Source organism: Haematobia irritans, chromosome 4, assembly GCF_050003625.1.
Source record: "Haematobia irritans isolate KBUSLIRL chromosome 4, ASM5000362v1, whole genome shotgun sequence".
In the NCBI taxonomy this organism is placed as follows: domain Eukaryota; kingdom Metazoa; phylum Arthropoda; class Insecta; order Diptera; family Muscidae; genus Haematobia; species Haematobia irritans.
In genome coordinates, this window is record NC_134400.1 from 159,682,065 (window position 1) to 159,702,900 (window position 20,836).

The 20,836-nt window shown below is 30.9% G+C and overlaps 1 protein-coding gene across 2 annotated transcripts in view; it reads right to left on the bottom strand.

Annotated features, from left to right (window-relative positions):
• The window catches only part of Chd64 (transgelin calponin-3), a 44,308-nt gene that overhangs the window by 1,405 nt on the left and 22,067 nt on the right, over window positions 1-20,836 (bottom strand). The window contains exons 1-3 of one of the 2 annotated variants that reach the window (XM_075303521.1): window positions 3,144-3,292; window positions 2,853-3,072; window positions 2,664-2,785 (exon numbers count right to left, since the gene is read on the bottom strand). In XM_075303521.1, coding sequence (XP_075159636.1) covers window positions 2,664-2,785; window positions 2,853-3,072; window positions 3,144-3,161 — 360 coding nt within the window. In that variant the 5' untranslated portion in view covers window positions 3,162-3,292. Of the gene's footprint in view, window positions 1-2,663; window positions 2,786-2,852; window positions 3,073-3,143; window positions 3,293-20,836 lie in introns of those variants that run through there. The other variant, XM_075303520.1, reaches the window with a different exon arrangement.

Genomic DNA, 20,836 nt, shown 5'->3' on the forward strand with positions numbered 1-20,836 from the left:
GTTATTATGTTAATACTAAGTTAAAATTGTAGATGCGAATTGCTTTGTACACTGAAATAACAAAATTGTCATGAAGCCAAAGATTTCATGTCCTTAAAATACAAAACGCGAATTTTGCTTATAATAGCATTTGTGAATTTCTTTTATATAAACTGTTTTCCTTGTCCAAAAGTCGACAAAGTCAGTGTCCTTATAGTTAAGTGATTTAACTTAAAAATGGGTATCTTTACATGAAAGAAAATTTTGTTAGGCTAGGGTCAATTCTGAAAAATTCTTAAAATTAATGAAATAGTCTTTAAATTTGTGGAATTTTTGTATAGTGACCACAAACCAAAAAAGCGTTCAAAAATAGAAGATGTTTTTCAACACTTTATTTTAAAGACGTATTTTACTTGATACATAACATAGAATAAAAATTGCTATTTATTAATGGGATGGAATTCCATTTACGAAAATTGGACAACAATAGGTTTGTTTGGGTAATTTTCCAATAAAAGTTATTCAGTATAAACTTGTAAGACAGTAAGAATGGATTTTACTCACTTGGGTAAAATTAGCAAAAATGTCCACGTTCGCGAATTTATCATTAATTCAGAGGATTTAAGCCAATTAAAACGAAACATATTGATATTTTCTAATGATATGACTAGATATTGTTGCAGTCTCACAGAAGTAGAATTATAATGAATACAATTAAATTAATATGCATTTTAAGTGAAATAAAGCTTTTAAGTTTGTTAAATTTCAATGAAAAATTTGACTTTTGATACAAAAAATTTGCTTTTTTCTAGCTATTTTTTTAGATATTTTTTTCGGGCAAATCTAGAGGTTTTTGTGAAACAATTCTGGCAACGCCGATGAGAGGTGACTTTTCTTATATATATTAAATTATATCTCGAGTTAGAAATGTCCCATTATATCCTGAAAATCGCTAAATGAAAGGTATTGAGATGACGAATAATCGTGTATAATTGGATCTGTGATAAGTTAAGTATAAATCGGACATTTCTAACTCAATATATAATTTGTTTAGTGAAAAAAGAGCGAAAACCTAAAAATAACGGGATATCTCAAAAATTTTCCCATAAAAAAATTAAAAGGTTTTTCGAATTCAGCAGATCAAAATACAAAAGAAAAGACAAATGAACATGAAAAAAAAATATTTTGTAAACTAGTGTAATCTTTTTATCAAAACATGTTAATTTAATCCTTTGAGTGAGATGTCATGGAAATGATAATCTTAGATTATATTGTGTGCGGGATACCAAAGTATCATTCACCTATTACTTGGGTGTGGTTTTAGAAAACATTGGAAAACTAACAATACAACATTGGGAGACCATTAATACATTTACTCATTGTAAAAAGCAAAAAAAAAATTAAAAAAAGGCCTTGTACGACCAATGAATATCTGCTAAAAAAACAGCATTCGGTGCCTGCTATTATATTTTTTTTAATTCATGGTGTATAGAACAAAAATTCGTAAAGTGTTCTTGAAATCCCCAATCAGCAAATTTTTTGTTTGCAGTTACGCCTTAATTTGAGAAAAAAATATATATTTTTTTAAGCAAATTGAAGACACTTTGTCAAAATATTTGTTTTATTGTGATACGGTGGCTTGGACCATAACGGGGTGGAGGCAATGGTTTGAAGCTTGCTACACAGGCTTGAAACCGGCTATTAATGTGTGAGTAGTTTAGTATTCTATCGAATAACCCAAACTGTTTACCTAATAATGAGTTTTTTATATGTTAATGTTAGCAGTCTTTATGTAGGTAGTGCTAATTCTATATATTATTTTTTTTTATTGTAAGGGAAATTTGTTATATTTTTTGGATTTGTTTGTAAAATTATTTAAATAAATAAAAATAGGCGACCAAAAACATTTAATTATTCAAATATGTTATTATTTTAGATTTACTGCCTATTCATTAATTGTTCGTTCGTTCGTTTCGAGATGAACGAATAAACCAAGACCTATACAACAAGGGTCTCCTGAATCACAATTGCTTGCTAAACTTTAATGAAGAGGAATCGGTAATCCTTTTAATACCTGAAAGGGAAATTTATCCTAATTTGGAATATAGACCTATATAAGTTGAATCGGATAAGAGGTAAAGTTGAAGCTTTCCTACTAATGCGAATGTTCTCATAACATGGTTATTATTTCTAATAGCCGGCAACATTTGATCTCAAAAATTGCACCCAATAAAATGTTTATATGATATGATGATCATATAACTGTTAAGTGACTATGATTTTTCTCTTTGCGAAAGTATTCCTAATAAACTGAGAGCAGCATTACAATTGCCTCATAGGTAATCAAAGGATAGAAACACAAAGAATGGCTCGAAAATACGAAGTGCATAAATTCAATTACGTTTAAGCCAATAGGCAATATTGTGTAATGTTGATCCATCAGTAATTATTGTGAAAAACAGGACATTTTATACAATCATCTCCTTACTTATGCCATTTATGACCCATTACAATGCTTGTTTAGTATAATAGGATATTTACAAAAAAGGGTAACCCTAAGGCGACTTCGATTTCAATAAAAGTCGATATTTTTCAATCTTGGAAAAAAAGTTGATCATCTTTGAAGATTTGACCAAAATGTTCATGTTGAATCACAATGGATGAATTGAAATGTTTATACATACCTTACGTCCCAATGACTGAATACATATGACTACTGAGTTCAGATTTTGTCTTTCCCAAAGATCAACACTTTGGAATGTTTCCTGGGTAGGAACTCCAAAGTTTTTAGCACACTCCAAAAATGCTGTACATTGTAGGAAAGATAATTTATTACATATATAGAATTTACTATTATTATAAGCTTAATTTACCTGAGATATTTTCCATGCATTTGAATGCCATTTTACTTTCATTGATCTTCTTCACCGAACCAGGCTGCAGACAGTTAACCAATTTACACAAGAGAACGCCATCCTTCAATACTTCGAAGAAATTATCCATTTCCCCAGAAGTATTTATGGGCTCACTTGTGACAATTTTGATCCATTCTAGACATTCTTGTGCCAATTCTTCGCTATATTTGGAATTGATCTAAAAATATATATATGTAAAAACAAGAAAAATTAGAATAATGTCCTTCCATTACTTAAGCATATGAGTACTTTGGATTGATAAGACATAATTGGTGACGAGGAAGAATAGTGAACCCAAGACCTTACTACTGCAGCTTTGAACTAAGAAGAAATCAAAATGTTCAATATTTTTGTGCAAAATATCCTTATCGAATCTTTTCACTTTTTGAACTAACATGATAAGATATCATGTTCTATTTTCGACAAATGCTGTGGTTCCTCATCGTACACTTTCATTTCTCTCAGCGCTGCATGCATGCTATCATAAAGTTTACGATTTATAAAGCGAAGCGATAGGAGATTAGTTTAATTTGTATAAGATTAGTATTTATACTGCACACACAAATGTACTTTGAGGGGGTTATGAACATTTAAATTAGTTTGAATGTATTTTTCGGTTTGGCAGTCATAACGGTGGTGATATCAAATTTTAATTGATAGATAGATAATAAAAATCGGCAGTTTTCAACATCAACTTGTTGGGACTTTCTTCAGTAAATTGTTTGTAAATGTGATTTAATACTTTTACTTGTTTTACTCTTTTACTTATTTATTTAAAATACCTTTTTTATCTACAAAAATATGCAAAAGGTGTGGTAATAAAAAAAATAAACTGAACTTTCTGTACAGTTTTATTCATATTATACATTGAGTTTGGTAAGACATTTATTTGTATAATCAGCACGTAATTTTTCGATTATTTCACACTTTTATCGCTTGCAAGAATGAAATATGTTAGGGATAGAAAGGTTTTTCGACTAATTTGCTTTTTGTCAAAATCAATTTTTTTATCTTTAAATACTATTGGAATAAATTTTTTCATGATTTTCGAAATTGACTTAAACAAATGTTTTCATACACAAAAAAAATATATGATTCAATTACGAAATTAATTGAAACCAATTATTGTTTTAATTGGAATGTCTTCAATCACGAAAATGATAGTATCAATCACAGTTATTAATTAATTGATTTGACAATTTCAATTAATTTTTTAATTTATTCAATTAAAAATTTAATTGATGTTGATTGCAAAAATTAATTAATTTTTAATTGATTTAGTCAAAAATTTAATTGACGTCGATTGGAAAACTCAAACAGTTTCTTAATTGATCCATTTAATTATTTGGTTAAACTTCAATCCAATTTCCAATTAACTTTTTAATTAAATCAGTTAGGTGGCAGCCCGATGTATCAGGCTCACTTAGACTATTCAGTCCTTTGTGCTGCCCGATTCCATGTTAAGCTCAATGACAAGGGACCTCCTTTTTATAGCCTCGTCCGAACGGCGTTCCACATTGCAGTGAAACCACTTAGAGAAGTTTTGAAACCCTCAGAAATGTCACCAGCATTACTGAGGTGGGATAATCCACCGCTGAAAAACTTTTTGGTGTTCGGTCGAAGCAGGAATCGAGCCCACGACCTTGTGTATGCAAGGCGGGCATGCTAACCATTGCACCACGTCGGCTCCCTAATTAAATCAGTTAAACAACATCGATTAATTTTTTTAATTAAATTGTTAATTGAAACAATTAAATGTTCAATAAAAACCGCGAAATTTTTCACTCATTTTCTTGACAAACTTTGTGTTCTTAGTTTGATTAAAAGATTGATTGTAACAATTAATTTTTTAATTAAATGTGTAACTATTTTCAATCACTTTTTGTGTTTTCATTTTGATTAAAAATTTATTGTATCAATTAATTGTTTTATTAAATAGTACAAAAAAATTCAATCACTTTTTAACTGACGAGTTTGTTTAAAAAAGTTAATTGTATCAATTAATTTTTAATTAAAAATTTCAATCATTGACCTAATGTTTCGAATTTGATTACAAAGTTAATTGTATCAATCAATTTTAAATTGAACAAGTTTTCAGCTTCAATTTTTTTTATTTGGATATATTTTGGTGTTATTTTTTTCTGTGTAATCGATAATTAATATAAGCAAAAAATATACTTAAGTACATCATTTAATAAACAGACACAAAAAGGACATTACAATATGTATTATCAAATTTATATAAAGTATGTCATCACTGCGATTCTTGGAATTCCGAAAATAAATAATCAACATTCGCTATCTCCATTTGCTATTATGTGTTATATAATTTACCCGCACACATGCTATCACAAAATGGGATACTAGTACTGGTGGAAAACAAAAGGCACTACATTGCGTGTGAATACTTACATATGATATATTTTTATAATAATAATCCCGAATGTTCGTAGGTAAATTACCTTTTTACCATTTATTAACAAAGTAGCTGAAAAACAGACAATCCTAGGCTTCAAACTCAAAAATCTTTTTAATAAAGGATCCTTGCAAAAAGACAACAAATTTAAAGACAATTTCATTAGTTTTGAAGAATTTTTCACAATTATTAAAGACAACTTGACCTTAGTCAAACAAAATTTTCTTTTATTTTAAGATAACCACTTTTAATTAGAAATGTTGATACTTGTTAATATACAATTGTTAAAATCTTTAATTATTTATAAATTTTGTAAACTAAAACCAATAATTGTTATTAGCACAAACCACTAAAATTATTAGCAATTTGAAAAACAATTTTTGAGAAAGAATTTTACATGTCATGATTAAAAATTATCAAACCACTTTTATTGTAGATCGACTCCTGATGAAGCAATTCAATGTAATTGCGAAATATTGAAAAATAAAGAAACCAATACATACAAAAAACGATATCAAGCTTGATTAATTATTTTCTATTCGATAACCATTTTGAAGTAGAATCATTTAATTATAAGGACAACACGACTTTATAGGAAAGGTTATCGTCTTTTGAACATGAAAAAAAAGTTATAATAGAGAAATGCCTCGTATGCATTCGTATTTTAAGGACATGAAATCGTTGGCCTCACGACAATATTTTTTTCAGTTTTGACAGATAACACGGCCCGGATACTTTCCCGTAAAAGAGCAATGTTTTCGTTGTGTTTGTTCAGATCAATACCATCCAACTCCAGTGTTAAAAAAAAAAAAAAAACATTTATCAACTCTCGATAGCGCAATCCAGCCTGGCTGTTAGTCCAATTTGATTTTCTAAGGTCAAATGACCCCGCCGAACCATAAACCGCTGATCCCATAAAAAAATGAAGATGAGAAACTGGCCAAAAGAATCCAAATTATAACAGATACTTCAAAGTATAAAAATGTTACCTTAATTCCAAATAAAACTTTAAACGAAAAATGAAAGATCCTCAAAAAAAGTCTTAGCCTATATTTAAAGTTTTTTTTTTTTAAATTTAAAAATTCAATGTTTGAGTTAGTTTAAAAGTTATTTCTCTAAAGCAAAAATGTTTTTCTTTTTCTTAAGAAAAGTGGCCTACTACAAATGAAACGTAAGAAATGTATAAAAATCCTACTGAATTTTAAACACATAACGTCTGTCAGTTCTAAAGGAATATTATAAGACATTGACTGAATTACATTTTATTGTTGTTTTTTATGCCCTTTTCGAATAATTCTTTTATTTAAATATTTCAGAAAAATATCGATTTCGGATTCGGCCGAATTTTGCTTTTTTTGCAAAACATCGGCTTCGTCTTCGTCCAAAAAAACCCCGCTTTGGTCAAACTCTATTCTTTATATCAATTTTATTACTTCAAAAGATAAACACTTTTATTTATTTTAAGGACCTTAGACTTAAACGGCTGTCAACGCTATGAAGACTAAAAGCATTACATACATATAAATGTTGTGTTCTACAATCAAATCATTTTATTCAACATTATGTGGTTAGTCAATAAATATTTACAAATTTGTATATTTCATTTTTCAATATTTCTACATTTAATTTTACAAAATAATCCTTTATGTTAAATCGAATACATAACTGAATAAATATTTGATTTGAATTTTAACAAATTTTATCAGTTTGACTTCCTTTGGCTCGAAAGCAGAACTCAAATCAAAGAGACCAAGTCTTTGGATCCGAATCAACATTTTTTGAGTGTAATAAAATTACATAATTTGAGAATCTGTACAATCAATGGTGAATATTTTTTTCTGTGAGGTCACACAATCTTGGTAAGTGTAGTTTTTATCAGATCTTTGTTGTCATATTTCACTTGTATTTTAACGCAAAATTGTTGTTAATATTTTATCGTTTCTTTTTGAGAATTGTTTATAAGTGATAAGAAGCACATTCCTACGTGCATCCAAAATATACATTTGTTTAACAATGATGACCTCGAAAATAATACTCAAAATTTGGTTTTGTGGTTCATGCCATTGCCATTCATTGTAGATAAGAAAAATATGAAATTACATTATCGTAGAAAAATAAAATAATAATTCAGAATATTTATCTGAATTATTGTTTGGCATAATAATTTCAAAATATATTTTATATCCAATCACATTGAACAAAGGTAATTATTATGTACATATTTATATTTTTAATTGTGAAATACATCGCTCTTGAAGTAATTCAGCGATATGGTGTCGCTAATCAAAAAGTAAGTAAAATGTGTTTGTAAAATGAAAAATTTTTATTTTTCTAAGAAAAATTATCCCGCTCAAAACATGCCAAGTCTTTTTCCAGTATAACTCCTAGTGCCTTTGATTTACCTCTTATCTCCTTAATTGGCTCTTTTTTACTATCCAAACCCTCTCAGAAACAAAATTTTTCTGATTAAATTTTAAAATTTTCTAATTAAATGATTCAATTAATTTCTTAATTGAAATTGCTTCAATCATGAAATTAATCATACCAATTAGATATATAAAATATATTTGATTAAAATAGTAATATAGGCTTCTTCCGAATTGGTGTATTGATTTTAAAAATTCGGATCCTGTACCATTTTGTAAAGTTTTACATTTATATTGCAAATATAAAACTTAAAAAAATCCCCCTTATCATAGATATACACGAAAAAAAAAAAATAATAAACAAACAAAGATCGTTTCTCATTTGCTTTTCGCTGTAAGGAAGTTTCTTTGGAAGAAAAGTACACCAAAAAAAGTGAACTCTCTATTTCACTAAAGCCAATTTAACTTTATTTTAGTTCATAGAAATATTATGTTTGGAGAAAGTTTTCTTTACTCTAATACTTTTTTGTGTACATTAGTTAAATTAACTAAACCCGAGGAAAAAATATACTCAAATGAAGCATAAAGATTAACTAAATTCGTGTCTTCCACAAAATAGTTCAGAATTTCTTTAAATTTGTAGATTTTACCAAAAATGCGTCCATCGTGAACTTCGTATGTCACTAAAGACATTCTTGCAATTTTGAACTCCAAGTTTTTTCTTCAAACTACAAAATTTTCTTTAACAATTGAAAAAACTTAGTTATGTCTAATAAATTTTCTTGTATTTGTCGAAAAATAGTTACTTATTTTTATGACATCGGCGTGATGCCAACGTTTGTAATACTGTTTAGTTAAAATTTTCTACATATATTCAAAATTTTCTAAAATTAATCGAAAGTTTTCTTCCTGGTGGGTTCACTGTTTTTTTCAGTGTATATACATATTTGTGATAAACGTTTATTCTTTTCCAGGATGTAAAAACAATTTCATAAAGACTAACTCAAAAAAGAATCTTTTCTGACTATTTGCAATTTTCCTCACATCTTTCTCACTTCCACTAGGTTTTTTTAGTTCTTAGCAACTTTTTTCTGTAATACAACAATGTCGATTTTATAAATTTTACCTTCCTGGACGGATAATCGAACTGCGGACCATGCAGTTTTTAAGCCAACACACTATCCACTGGGCTACCTAGCTGTTGTTGTCACCAACAGACAATTATCACTATTACCATCAACACACAACTAACGCAAACAGTCAAGCAGTTATATTAATAAAGCCTAGTTTTCGGCGCACACGAGCCGATCTAAAGAAACTTTATTTGACAGAAACATACATTTAGTTGGTCACCGTGGATCAATGGTTAGCGTGCCCGCCTTGCATACAAAGGGCCGTGGGTTAAATCCCTGCTTCAACCGAACACAACACAAAAAAATTTTTACATACATTCCAAAAATGTTCGGAAGTTCTCGAAAAAAACTTAAAGTCAGAGAAGAACGGAATAAACTGTGTTTTTAGATCAAAAATTATTTTTTTATTGCAGAAATCAAAATTTTGTAACAAAAAAAAAATGTTGGTGATGAAAGTTTAAAATTTTCGAAGGAATTCAAAAAAGTAAAACGTGTACGAGTTTCGCATACTGTGTAACACAGAAACTACATTTTTCTGTTTCAATCACTAAATTAACTGATCCAATTAATGTTTTAATTGAAACTTCTTCAATCACAAAATGGTATGAATCACCAAAACAAAATGAAATTTTTAATTAAAAAATTAGTTTAATTTTAAACCGAAATCAGAACATTGTTAATTCACTAAAAAAGGATTATTACACAGGCTAGGTTTGGTATAGTGTCAGACGGGTTTTTCTTACACTTAGACAATTCAGACCTTTGTGATACCACCATTTCTGAACTTCTTCCTTATCAATGAGTGCTGCCCAATTCTCATTACCCCTTGTATGGAAGGCAGGCATGGTAACAATTGCGCCACGGTGGAGGTTAAAAATATAACCCAAAATTTTCCAAATTCAATTTTTGATTGAATTAAATAATTTAATTGTTTCATTTTTTTAAATTAAATCCAATTAATTATATTAAAATAAAAATTAATTGTATTAATTTTTTAATTGTATCAATTTTTTTAGTTGGATCAATTACTGTTTTTGATGACTTCGGTGGTTGATAATATCATTTCTGTTTTTTAGATTTTTTTCTGTATATGCAAATACATTTCTTACAGACTTTTAAACTTGCCCCCATTTCAAGGCTGAACTCTTTAGTATGAATGTATCAATTAACACATTTTTCCTTGTAATGCATAAATAAACAAGTTTCAAAAAATCTCTTCATATAATTTATGTACACATGCGTATCAGGCACTCCTATTATTTTGCCCACCACTGCTTTTAGTTGCACATTTGTGTATGAATGTTTCGAAATGTCCGATTAATCATATCAAGTGATAGAGTAAATACAAAAGCTATTTACATTCCGAGCAGACAAAATTCGAATATTGTTTTTATATTTGCTATTGTTTTTTTTTTTTTTTACCAGATAAGCAACGCTGTAGGGTTCCTAGTTCTTTGAGCTGATGTGATAGGCTAAATGAGATCATACACATATTTTTAAAGCATTTACACTCATCGTAAACTATTTCTGAAATATTTGGATTACGCAAGTGTCAATTTTCATATAATGCACTGCAAGTTGAATCAGCCAAAAAATAAGAGTTGAACATTTATATAAACTTTTTTGCTGTATGTGATATCATATAGCAAACACAAGGTACACGGTTTATATCGTAACTATTTAGAAAAACAAGTGTTAAATATTTTTCAATACTTTATTTTAAAGAAAAACTCAAATTTAGAAGAGAATCGTATCTCAAATGTATCCTTACTTTAATTCTTCACTTCTTTTGCTTGGAATCAATACCGAAATCATTAAAAAACACATTAATTTCGGATATATTTTCGAATTTATTAAAAAACACATTAAGCACGAATTCATAAAATGTACAGGTACACCATCATGTAGATTAATGTATCACAATTGCATACATTTTATGCTTATTTAGTACTCGTCAGTTATTTACATCCGAAAATTAATAAATTGAAAATAAAGGGTGATTCTTTTGAGGTTAGGATTTTCATGCATTAGTATTTGACAGATCACGTGGGATTTCAGACATGGTGTCAAAGAGAAAGATGCTCAGTATGCTTTGACATTTCATCATGAATAGACTTACTAACGAGCAACGCTTGCAAATCATTGAATTTTATTACCAAAATCAGTGTTCGGTTCGAAATGTGTTTATCGACAAATTATGTTCAGCGATGAGGCTCATTTCTGGTTGAATGGCTACGTAAATAAGCAAAATTGCCGCATTTGGAGTGAAGAGCAACCAGAAGCCGTTCAAGAACTGCCCATGCATCCCGAAAAATGCACTGTTTGGTGTGGTTTGTACGCTGGTGGAATCATTGGACCGTATTTTTTCAAAGATGCTGTTGGACGCAACGTTACGGTGAATGGCGATCGCTATCGTTCGATGCTAACAAACTTTTTGTTGCCAAAAATGGAAGAACTGAACTTGGTTGACATGTGGTTTCAACAAGATGGCGCTACATGCCACACAGCTCGCGAAAACTTCGGAGAACAATTCATCTCAAGAAATGGACCGGTAAGTTGGCCACCAAGATCATGCGATTTGACGCCTTTAGACTATTTTTTGTGGGGCTACGTCAAGTCTAAAGTCTACAGAAATAAGCCAGCAACTATTCCAGCTTTGGAAGACAACATTTCCGAAGAAATTCGGGCTATTCCGGCCGAAATGCTCGAAAAAGTTGCCCAAAATTGGACTTTCCGAATGGACCACCTAAGACGCAGCCGCGGTCAACATTTAAATGAAATTATCTTCAAAAAGTAAATGTCATGGACCAATCTAACGTTTCAAATAAAGAACCGATGAGATTTTGCAAATTTTATGCGTTTTTTTTTAAAAAAAAGTTATCAAGCTCTTAACAAATCACCCTTTATACCTTCTCACAAAACGAAATGATTAAGAACCACCAAAAAAAGAAAACACTCGAGGAAGGGTATATGTGAATTCTTGCAACTGACACAAAGAAAGAGTTGCAAAACTCAAACTGATCTTTGTTTGCTTCATTCTCTGACTGCAACAATCTATTCAGCTTGGTTTAGTTATTCGTATGCTGTTAGATAGAGAAAAAAGCTACTATACCACATTACCAGCATGTACCACATTTGCTGCACTCACCCTATATGTATATGCACTTGTTTAAAAAAGGTGATTGTTAAACAAAAGCAATGATTCTTCATAACCAAATCATCCAATAAAACTTTTAACCTGGAAAAATATTTTAAATTCTAATTTTTATACCCATCATCCCACTGTGATACATGATAACAAAGTTTGTTTTGGGCCAGATGTTTTTTAAAATATAATAACGAATACACAATTATAGACGAACGAAGTTCTCTTGGTTAAAGTTGTTTCTTTGATGCGAAAGAAAGCTGATAGGGAACAAACGTGGAAACAGAAAAAAATATAAATTAACAAGAAGTACACACAAAGAAAAAAAAACGTTTGGAAAACGTGTACCGAAAAAGTTTTTCTTTTGTTAGGGTTTTCTGAATTTCTTCGAAAATTTAAAACTTTTATCATCAAAAATTTATTACAAAATTTTGATTTCTGCAATAAAAAAAAAAATAATTTATGATCCAAATATACAGTTTATTTCGAACTTTTTGGGAATATATGTAAAAACAATTTTTTTTGGTGTTCGGTCGAAGCAGGGATTGAACCCACGACCCTTTGTATGCAAGGCGGGCATGCTAACCATTGCTCCACGGTGACCAACTAAATGTATGTTGCTGTCAAATAAAGTTTCTTTACATCGGCTCGTGGGCGCCGAAAACAATGCTTTATAACTGCTTGACCCTTGTGTGTTGATGGCTATAGTGATAATTGTCTGTTGATGACAACAACAACTACGTAGCCCAGTGGATAGTTAGTTAAGTTAAGTACTTCTTTATTGAATACAATAGTTATCTTCAGTTATACAATTGTTTAAAGGAACATTTATACATAATATTCAATTTAAGAAGATTTGTTATATATTTGCGACTATGTAAACAAAACAACTACGTCAGTCGCATAGCGTATTAATATTGTAATTCATTTTTTTTTAATGATATTCATTAATCAAAAATTGCCGCTATTTACAGCAGATTTGTAGGTAGTTTACTAGTTTATCCCAGTCTCCTTCGCCATCTCCATCAAGTATTTTTATAATTTCCTCCATGTACACCGTGGGTTTCCCAAATATGACAGATCTATATTCTCTGAGGACAGGACATATTCCCAAGAAATGTTGAAGAGTCTCAATCTCACGCATATTGCATAGCTTACATATTCTGTTCTGTTCGCTAGTATCAAATTGGTTATATCCAAGAAGAATCATTCCACTTCGAGCCTTAAAAATCCACACAACCTTTTCATATGAATACTTTTCATTTAAATAAATGTGAGCCTTGCTTGAGCTCAAATATTTATATAACCTTAAACTTTGACTATCCTGTTTTCGGTTCAGTCTTTCTTCATTCTTCTGCTGTTTTATGCTACTTATTAAATTTTGTGCGAATAATTTCCAGTCCGATAAAGAGGATACATTTGGCCATGGCAGATTAAAGGTTTGTGACAGTGTTTTTAATTCTTTTGCCCAGAAACAAGCTTGATGGAATACTATCTCAGAAAGTCTATTTGGGAGTCTTTTTTGTGAGTAATGGAACAGGGTATCTTCTATATATTTCAAATGAAGTCCCAGTGTATAAATTTGGGTGTCCTCCACTTCCGTTTCAAGCATTAATATATAATTTGGGGTATGACTTGGTACTCTTAGAATCCGTTTTAGAAAATATCGCTGTACCATATTAATTTCTTCGAAGTGAGAAAACCCCCAAACTTGTGCCCCATATGCCTGGATTGATCGGCAGACAGCAAGAAACAATCTCCACTTAGCATTCATGCTTATATCCTCTCTTCCTATAAATTGTTTCCATGTTGCATTTATTGCATTTTTTGCTTCATTGTTTCTATTTTTCACATGCTTATTGAATTTCATTTTTGGTGTAAATGTGACCCCCAAGTATTTAAATTCGTTTGCTATTTTTATTTCCAATCCGTTGTATGTCCATCTCTCATATCTACTTAATTTTCCTCCATTTCTGAAGACCATAATTTCAGATTTTGATAAATTTACTTCCAAACTCCACATTTTACAATAAATTTCAAGTTTTGGTATCATGTTTTGTAGGATATTTATATCGTCTGCCAGTGGATAGTGTGTTGGCTTACAAACTGCATGTGCCGCGGTTCGATTCTACGTCCACGCGGAAGGTAAAATTTAAAAAAAAATCGAATAATTTCTTCAACATTGCTTGTATTACAGAAAAAGGTGCTAAGAACTAAAAATCCTTGTGGAAGTGGGAAAGATGTGAGCGAAGAGATGCAATTAGTCATAAAATAATTTTTTTGAGTTAATCTTTATGAAATTGTTTTAATATACTGTAAAAGAAACATCGTTCATCTTTCAAATAAACATTCTTATAGCGAAAAGCAAATGGAAAACGATATTTGTTTGTCTAAATCTTCGTTTGGGAGGAAAAAATTTTTTTTTTTTGCGTGTATTAACGGCCGTAAGTTCGATCGGTCTAAATCTTAAATGCCCACCGCTATGGATCACACATACCAATTTCCTGTCTTTCCCTCAAGGAAAACTGTTAACTAAAAGTAAAGAAAAAAATATTGTCTCCAAATCATTACCATATAACCCACGCCCTAGTTCATTTCTACTATTTGTGAGAACTATACGAACATTTTCTTCTGATTTAATTTCAATGCGAATTTTTTTGTTCGCTCATCGATTTTTATACCCATAAAGAAACCTTCATTGGGCTTGGAATAATATCTTAACAATTTATAAAGATAAACTAAAAAATGGTTACTATAAAAAAGTTAATTCGTTAAATCGTTTGCCACAAAAATAATTAGAAATATTAAAAAAAAAATAGAAATACATGCTTATAAGGATCTTGGACTTTTCGTAGCACTTAACTATTTTAAAAAGTTTCAACTCAAGTCTTCAGGAAATATTCTTAAGCAGAAAAAACAGCAGTTGTGTATAACTTTGTAAAACATCTTTAGAATTGGGTGCCATACACTACATGGCATTTGGATCGAATTCGACTTTAAAGAGAAGCTTTATCATTCGGATAAATAAATAAAAAGGGATTACATTAAAATAAATTCTCTTGGTCCAAAATTGTTGTAAAATTATTTTATTTAGGGCAGTCTGAAATGATGGAGGTAACAAATTTCTAAATTTGTTTTTTTTCATATTTCAATTTACAATAAAAATGTCGTTAATTTTAAAGATGTTTGCCCTTAATAAATCCTTAAAATCCTATTGACGCAATCCTTCTTCCTGTAAATCAAGTATTTTTAATTTTTTGTTTATGCATTGTGGATTATTGTCAAAGGGTAAGAAATGTTTATGGTTGGCATAAAACGTTCTTTGCATGTATGCTCATGTTTCAGAGTAAAACCCGTAATTTTTTCTTTAATATGTTTTTAAGATATATGAAAAGACTTTGAAGATTTGATAAACTATTATGGTAAAATCTAGACATGCAACAAATTACTCTAAAGAGTTTTATTTTCTGAGGAATGGAATTTTGGACAAAAAAGCTTTCCCAGCAAAACTTGCTGAATTTTCAGCAGCTTTGTAAGGGAAGTCAAAGTCAATCAGCGCTTACCTTTGCGAAGAATTCGCTGATGAATTGATAAGGAAATGTCCCACTTAAATGCTCTTCTTCTTTGTATGAAATTCAGCGCTTTCAGAAGCAGTACATTTACATGAGGAAATCATTGCAACTTTAGTGCGCTTAAGAAAGCACATAATAATTTCGAATAATGGAACCATTATAGCGCTAAAGTACTACCAGATAGTGTTAATATACTTTCCTTAAAACTTATTAAATGAACACATATTTGTAACAGTCTTCCTTTTTTATAATTATACTAGCTGGGCCCGGTCCGCGTTGCTGACCGCAAGAGATATTGTTACCCAGAATTAAATTCAACAAAATAAATTGAATCGTTCGCAAAACACGTCTTCATCCTTCAAACGCAATACATCAACTAATTTATTTTTACTAATATGTCTTCACACAAAATCGTTCGTTCGTAAAAATCGTGATAAAAAAATGCAAAAAGTTCTTGCTTACAGAAGTGCAACTTGGTAACCGAAAGAGGAATCACCCGCTTTCCCTAGTGCAACTAAATTGCGATAATTTCAGCACTTCCATATTTTAACAAATTTTTGTCGGGGGTTCAATAAAAAAAAATTAAGTGCGTCGCCCGCTATAACCGAAGAAATTACACCTTTAGAAGAAGTAGCGCTGAATTCTGCACTTACAACTTTGCGCAAAATAGTAGTGCCTACAGTATGAACACTATAATTTGTGTTCTTCCAATTTTATAATTATGTTTTGCATATTTTATTAAAAATAATTCTTTATTATTTCTTTGCAAGTAAGACTTGTTTATTAATATAAAATATGGAAAATAGAAATTTAAAACGAATTTGGACTTTAAAGCTAGTATTTAGAGTTCCGCAATCTCATTGTGACAGACGTTGTAAGGTTTTTGTTTTTATCATACATTAAGGGCAGGAAAGAAAATCTACTAAAGAAAGGAAAACAATTATATACTGTAAGATATTTATCTCTTAAAAATTGGCATTGTCCAATTTAGGCACATATTCAAGCGACGTTTTTATTTTGTACAAATCAATTATTGATCTTCTTATTAATTGTAAAATACCCAAAAGCGGATATATGAATACAACAATTTATGTTATTGTGTCGAATGCTGTGTATGTGAAAACGACGACAAATGTGTAGTGGTTATGCTAGTATGTAGTCGAATTGCATTGACTGATTCACATGTTTGTTTTTCCATATCAAATGAAATATGTTTCTAAAATATTATTTACTATATGTGGTGGCTGATGTTTATACGAATATCATACGAATTTAGGAAGTCATTTGCCATTTTTGGCAATGTTCAGTTTTAAAATTGACTTTTGAAAAACTGCTAACTATAAAAGGCCATAAGGTTATGTCCTTGGATATAGAAGAAACAAAAAATAGCACTCATAATCATTTTATTTAGAATGAAACACATTTTATCGTCTCTACCTGTGTGAGGTAGTTTACCTGAAGCATAATAGAGACAGACAATTTTACTATGGTTTTGAAAGAGGCTACGACGAAGCTACTTACTTGGAATTCAAAGTGATTTTAATCTAATTAGAGCAGAGTTTATAGGAAACCAAATGATACGAGTGTAAGGTTTGGGCGGGGTACAGTATCATCTGACACGAAAACAACATTAAAATACAATCTAAGAAATTTGTTAGTAGTCATGCAAACACACATTTTTAAAAAATATACGAAACTAAATTTGTATTTTTTATTTTCTTACTATAATTTAATTAATATAACTTTTAATTAATTAAATTTAGTTATGTTTAAGTCATAAATATTTAATTTTTATACCCTCCACCATAGGATGGTGGAGGTCATTCCGTTTGTAACACAACGAAATCTTGTTCTAAGACCCCATAAAGTATATATATTCTGGATCGTGGTGAAATTCTGAGTCGATCTAAGCATGTCCGTCCGTCTGTTGAAATCACGCTAACTTCCGAACGAAACAAGCTATCGACTTGAAACTTGACAGAAGTAGTTGTTATTGATGTAGGTCGGATGGTATTGCAAATGGGCCATATCACTTTTACGTATAGTCCCCATATAAACGGGCCCCCAGATTTGGCTTGGGGAGCCTCAAAGAGAAGCAAATTTCATCCGATCTGGCTTAAATTTGGTACATGGTGTTGGGATATGGTCTCTAACAACCATGCAAAAATTGGTCCATATCGGTTCATAAATATATAAATAGCCCCCATATAAACCGATCCTCAGATTTGGCTTGGGGAGCCTCAAAGAGAAGCACAATTCAGGATCGTGGTGAAATTCTGAGTCGATCTAAGCATGTCCGTCCGCCCGTCTGTTGAAATCACGCTAACTTCCGAACGAAACAAGCTATCGACTTGAAACTTGACACAAGTAGTTGTTATTGATGTATGTAGATCGGATGATGTTGCAAATGGGCCATATCGGTTCACTTTTACGTATAGCCCCCATATAAACGGCCCCCATATTTGGCTTGAGGAGCCTCTAAGAGAAGCATATTTCATGCGATCTGGCTGAAACTTGTACATGGTGTTGGTATATGGTCTCTAACAACCATGCAAAAATTGGTACATATCGGTCCATAATTATATATAGCCTCAATATAAACCGATCCCCAGATTTGGCTTGCGGAGCCACAAAGAGAAGCAAATTTCATCAAATCCGGCTGAAATTTGGTTCATGGTGTTGGTATATGGTCTCTAACAACCATGCAAAAATTGGACCACATCGGTCCATAATTATATATAGCCCCCATATAAACGGGCCCCCAGATTTGGCTTGCGGAGTCTCTAAGAGAAGCATATTTCATCCGATCTGGCTGAAATTTGGTACATGGTGTTGGTATATGGTCTCTAACAACCATGCAAAAATTGGTCCACATCGGTCCAAAATTATATATAGCCCCCATTTAAACGATCCCCAGATTTGGCTTGCGGAGCCTCAAAGAGAAACAAATTTCATCCGATCCGGCTGAAATTTGGTACATGGTGTTGGTATATGGTCTCTAACAACCATGCAAAAATTGGTCCACATCGGTCCCCCATATAAACCGATTCCCAAATTTGGCTTGCGGAGCCTCAAAGAGAAGCAAATTTCATCTGATCCGGCTGAAATTTGGTACATGGTTGGTATATGGTCTCTAACAACCATGCAAAAATTGGTCCATATTGGTTCATAATTATATATAGCCTCCATATAAACCGATCCCCATATTTGACCTCCGGAGCCTCTTGAAGGAGCAAAATTCATCCGATCCGGTTGAAGTTTGGTACATTTCGCTAGTGTATGGCCGATAACAACCATGCCAAAATTGGTCCGTATCGATCTATATTATATATAGCCCCCAAATAAACCGATCCCCAATCACAGAAAAATCACGATTGCCACTCGAACCAAAAATAATCTACCAAAATTTTATTGCCATAGAAAATGACAAAATTTTAATTTTATATTATTATAGAAAATTTTGTCAGAATTTTATTTCTGTAAAAATTTTCAATTCTCGCTCTATAATTACCGCAAAACGTTCATACCGGTTCGTAATTATTTCTTCCCCATATATATATACCGGTCAAGAATTGAATATATACGTATTTAATCGACCTTTCTTTTGTCCACTATATATCCCGCATGGTCCAACTTACAATTTAGAAGATGATGTTAAGAAGTATTAAGATGCCTTGCCATCGGCCGCAACCCAATTTAATTGTGGATGATTGTCTTTAGTAGAATTTGCTACGCAATCCATGGTGGAGGGTACATAAGATTCGGCCTGGCCGAACTTACGGCCGTATATACTTTTTTCATTTAATTTTGTCTTTATATATCGATTATTTCATTTGGTTTACATATTTTGTATATTTTTAATTGATAAAATTTAATCTATAAATGTATACCACCATGTTCTTAAATACGGAAAAGCAAATCACAAAATGTTATCCTTGCTTTGAGTAAAATATGTGAGTTTTGAGCAAATACAAACACTATTGTTATTAATATATTATTTTTTTGTGTTACCGTAGACCCTAGATTATCATCTTTGTTTTTTTTTCAGGCAAACTAAAATATGTTTTAGGGTGATCGAGTTTAAAAAATAACAGACAATATTTGCTTTTTTAGCAAACATACTTTGGATGACCTCAGACATATTGGAATTACACTTTTCCTTATATCAAGTGAATTTATCCTAAATTAAAAAAAAAAATTGTTTGTATCAGGCAAACTAAAATGTGTTTTAGGATAATCGAGTTTAAAAATTAGCAAACATACTTTGGGTAACCCGCGACTATTTATGGGTATTACACTTATCCTCGTATCAAATGAAATTATCCTAAATTAAAAGCAAATGTGAAAAACAAAAATTATAACCATTATTTTAATATTGTATAAATTTAAGTTATACAATCTATGAAGTAATCAATTGCCTTGATGACGAGTTCACTTGCATTGGAACAGGAAAACAAACTATCATGATAATTTTAGACGTGGCTAAAGATATCAACTGGAGATCTATATCATACAGTGTGGCCATTTTAGCATTCTTCTTTTTTATTTATTTCGTTTTCCGAATATTTGCGACAAATACAATTATTTAGTTACATTTCAAACATCGTGGTGCAATGGTTAGCATGCCCGCCTTGCATACACAAGGTTGTGGGTTCGACCGAACACCAAAAGGTTTTTCAGCGGTGGATTATCCCAACTCAGTAATACTGCTGACATTTCTGAGTATTTCAAAGCTTCTCTAAGTGGTTCACTGCAACGATTCTTCATTAAATGGTGATATTCTCATTTATTACAAGATTTTAATGAGCCTTCGTTCAACCAATAGGTTCAGGTTTTTAAAAAATCTTTGGGAATATAGTTAGCGTTTGAAATGGCTCAAAAATACATGGCATGACATCCTTTAATCCTAATGAAATATATTTCCAATGCAACATTGAACATAAAAATTTTAAAAATACTTACTTCTTACACTCAAAAAAAAAAGTGAACTCTCCATTTCACTAAAGCCAATTTAACTTTATTTTAGTTCTTGGAATTATTATGTTTGGAGAAAGTTTCCTTTACTCTAATAATTTTTTGTGTACGTTAGTTAAATTAACTAAAATCGAGGAAAAAATATACTCAAATGAAGCATAAAGATTAACTAAATTCGTGTCTTCCACAAAATAGTTCAGAATTTCTTTAAATTGGTAAATTTTACTAAAAATGCGTCCATCATGAACTTCGTATGTCACTAAAGACATTCTTGCAATTTTGAACTCCAAGTTTTTCCTTGAAACTACAAAAGTGAAAAAACTTAGTTATGTCTAA